The 3,694-nt window shown below is 34.9% G+C and overlaps 1 protein-coding gene across 1 annotated transcript; it reads left to right on the top strand.

The window, feature by feature from the left end:
• Nucleotides 1–1,421: 1,421 nt before the first annotated feature.
• Nucleotides 1,422–2,471, top strand: LOC116166421. Its single transcript, XM_031481374.1, has 2 exons — nt 1,422–1,736; nt 1,785–2,471. The coding sequence occupies exons 1-2, from the start codon at nt 1,443–1,445 to the stop codon at nt 2,469–2,471; spliced, it is 981 nt and encodes a 326-aa protein (XP_031337234.1). The 5' UTR covers nt 1,422–1,442.
• Nucleotides 2,472–3,694: the final 1,223 nt, after the last annotated feature.

The raw sequence follows: 3,694 nt of genomic DNA, 5'->3' as shown, positions 1-3,694 counted from the left end.
ATTTTGAAGTGAGTATCTCGCTATATTGTATGAATTAAAAAATGTTGAAGAGTTTCCTTTAATCACGTTTTGTTACTTGCCGTACGATACCAGCACATTCTAGATAAAGAATACTGGCCACCTTTTCTCCTATCTCACTGACCTTCTATTCAGATTTATTATTCAATGCTTATATTTTGATTCCAGGTTTTTCCTTTTCCTTTCCTTTTATCCTGGGTAAAGTAAAAGTTCAATAAATATTACATCTATTATGAAACAATGAAAAATAAATTTACATGGTGTTTTCTTTGTAGGTCCAAAATGACAAAGCTTTATTTTAAAATCTCACTTTTTTATTTGGAATGCGCTGTATATTTTTCTGTAATCTTTTACCACCTCTAAAAACCTTCAACATTTGGAAACAATGTCCTATGCCCTCTAATAGTCTTCAAGATATCTAGGTTTTCCTGGTTTTCATATTCTAATGTTAAATAAATAGTTATTTACATATGAGTATGGTAAATCAAGGTTTACGTTAACGAGTGAGATGTTTACTGCCGAAGCGTAGCTGAGGCAGGAATTTCGAAACGAGTAACGTTAACTGATTTAACATACAAATAATGTAAAACATTTTATTTCATACTGCTCTTGTTTCTATTAAAATGCCATACAATTTTTGATTAGAACGTGGACGCGTTCAATTGAAAGCAAAAGTCGATCACTTGATTTGTTTGATCTGACAGTAGTTTGACACATTAATACATAGGTTTAGATGGATGTCAATTGATGTTGCTAGGAAACATTTCCAGTCTGGTAAAAATTTTCAGTCTGGTAAAATACGATTTACCAGACTCAAATCAGTCTGGGAAAGCGGCGATTACTAGATAGTATGAAATAATAGTAGATTGTATGACAAGTAGGAAAAGTTGCATATTCCTCGACGATGATAGTGATTGTAAGCCGAGGCGTTAGCCGAGGCTTACAACTATCAGAGTCCAGGAATATACTTTTCCTACGTGTTGTACATACTATTTTTTAGTCGATAGCCAATAGTTAAAACACCAAATATACCATTTCAAACTAAATTTAATTTTCACCAATTGTCATTTGGTCTAATGTCATTAGTCTAGGCTTGTATGCGATAGGTGCGAGGATCGAACCCGGGCGGCGCCTTTTTTTTATTTACAGTAATTAATAAATGCAAACATCAAGTTTGTTTTCCGAGCATGCATTGTTTGAACGTTACCATGGACATGACGTAAACAAATCGAAAATTTTTTCGTTTGAGTGAATTTATAATTAGTTGATGTGCAATATTAATATAAAATGGATATCGATGGTAATTTTGATGAAGATTTATTTTGTAGAACACCACCTGAAGTTTTGGAGGCAGTCAATGAAGCTACTCTTAATCTGTTGCCAACTAAATCGAGGGGAAGTATGAAAATGCTTATCAACGTTTTATGGAATATAGATCAAGTAAAGGAACTTATTCGTTTTCGGAAAATGTGGTACTCGGATATTTTCTTGATTTGTCGAAAAAGATGAAACCCTCAACACTTTGGGCAAATTACTCCATGTTGAAGGCCACTCCTATGTTAAAGCAAAATGTAGACATCACTTCATATAACAAACTGCGAGCATATTTGAAAAAGCAATCCGTGGGTTACAAAGCAAAGAAGTCGAAAGTCTTCACCAACGAACAAATCCGAGAATTTATGATGAACGCTCCAGATGATACTTACCTCATGGCTAAAGTAAGATTTTAATTGAAAGGCCTGAAGATTATAATTTAATTTTTTTAGCTTGTGGTAATTTTCGGAATTTATGGCGCCTGTCGGCGAGAGGAGTTATGTAACATAAAGCTTACGGACATTGAGGATTTGGGTTCACAACTACTGGTGAAGATTCCATGCAACAAAACCAATAAACCACGGTCGTTTATAGTAAACGACACTTATTTAGAAACATACCGTAAATATGCAGCCGTTCGACCATCCAATTTTCACTGCAATAGGTTTTTCTTCAAATACCATAATGGTAAAGGATTTAAGCAAGTAGTGGGGGTGCATACATTTGCCAGCATTCCACAAATCGTTGCTAACTTTTTGAAACTGTCCGATGCAAACCTTTACACGGGACATTGTTTTCGAAGGACATCTGCGACAATTTTGGTAGATAATGGTGCAGATTTGACTGTTTTAAAACGTCACGGCGGTTGGAAATCGTCGAATGTGGCGGAAGGATATATAGAAGAATCCTTAAAAAATAAAATGGATGTGGCAGAGAGAATAGTTACTTCAATTTCTGGCGCACATATTCAGTGTAAGGGTGCAAGCAATGTTGGCGTCTCTACTAGCACCATCTCCAAAACAAATACGGAGTCCACTTCTTCAATTAATTATGAAGTAGAGTCGACATTGACTGGACTATCAAATTTGATTGGAACTTGCAATAATTGTACTATTAATGTACATATTAATAGGCAATAAACTATTCATTTGCGTGTATAACTGTTCTTTTATTTTTTCATGCTCACAAGAATATAGATATTTTCCCGTACTGTACAGGAATTAAGATTCCCGTACAGTACGGAAATCACATGCTTTGTGATGACATAAACAAAACAATAATATGCCATTTTTCCGACTATCGACTAAAAATTTAATTTACATAGTTATGACAGCAAACAATTGATGAAACATACACATTACACTAAAATTTAAAGAGTGCATTATTTTTGCAAGCCAAAAAAATTAGTTTCTTCTCAATAAATGCTCGAAAATGTGTGTGTGAGCACCATCTTGTTGAAGCCACACATTCTGAGGTTCGTTAAGGTTCCTTCTTTCAGCAATATTGGCAACTCCTGTTGCAAGAAACGTAAGTAAACAAATATATGGACCCATAATTGGGTTGTGGAGTGCGTCGCAACACACATTAACATTTGTACCTATTCTATTGACAATTTTATGTTTTGAACATTAGCAGTTGATAGAAAACGTTCTATTAAATTTTGAAAACTCCGAGGACTAGGTGCTGGCCGCTCTGGATATTTGGTCCAGTATAATCTCTCAGGTAGAAGGCAATTTTTATCGGCCTCTGATGACATTAGTTGCATTTTTTTCATGACCACCTCGTTATTATGTAAATTATAACTTACTTAAGATTAGAGTATAACCACATAATAAAATAATAAAAATGTCGCACAGTTACACGTAGAATTAAAAAAAGTTTCAAAATCCACTCGTGGGTGTTGACCGGTAACACAACTGTAAATGATGGGTATCGGTCAAATATATAGACCATAACAACTATCAATTAGCAAAAACCCGAAGTCTCTAGGTGGCCCAGAGGCAGAGATCTCGTTGGAACAGACAGACGACGGAAAATCGAGCACATAAGCGTTATTTCAATTTCGTTGTGTTACACTAAAAATGATTTCAAATACAGGAGGTTCCCTCGGAGGTTCCATTTAAAAAAATGTACCTTTTTAGCCCCCTACTTTGTGAACGTACCCCGTATAATACAAAATATTTTTAAAATGCAGAGGCATTAAGTTACTCGGCGCAATCGTTGACTCACCCTGTACAAATGTTCTGAAATCTATCCGCATTAGTTTCCTATACAACAATCGGCCATCCTGTATAATTATTATCTCTTTACGTATTATTCAACTCCACATTCAATTACTACTGTGGTATTATGTACGTCAAAA

The sequence above is a fragment of the Photinus pyralis genome, unplaced genomic scaffold (genome assembly GCF_008802855.1).
Source record: "Photinus pyralis isolate 1611_PpyrPB1 unplaced genomic scaffold, Ppyr1.3 Ppyr1.4_LG3b, whole genome shotgun sequence".
Classification (NCBI taxonomy): domain Eukaryota; kingdom Metazoa; phylum Arthropoda; class Insecta; order Coleoptera; family Lampyridae; genus Photinus; species Photinus pyralis.
The sequence above is the reverse complement of the archived record's forward strand: the minus strand, read 5'-3'. Positions and strand labels throughout refer to the sequence as shown.

Bases quoted from the DNA above. Each gene is read 5' to 3' on its own strand.
- LOC116166421 (XM_031481374.1), top strand. From the start codon at position 1,443: ATGGAATATAGATCAAGTAAAGGAACTTATTCGTTTTCGGAAAATGTG. The intron at 1,737-1,784 runs GTAAGATTTTAA...TAATTTTTTTAG, and splicing joins ATACTTACCTCATGGCTAAA to CTTGTGGTAATTTTCGGAAT.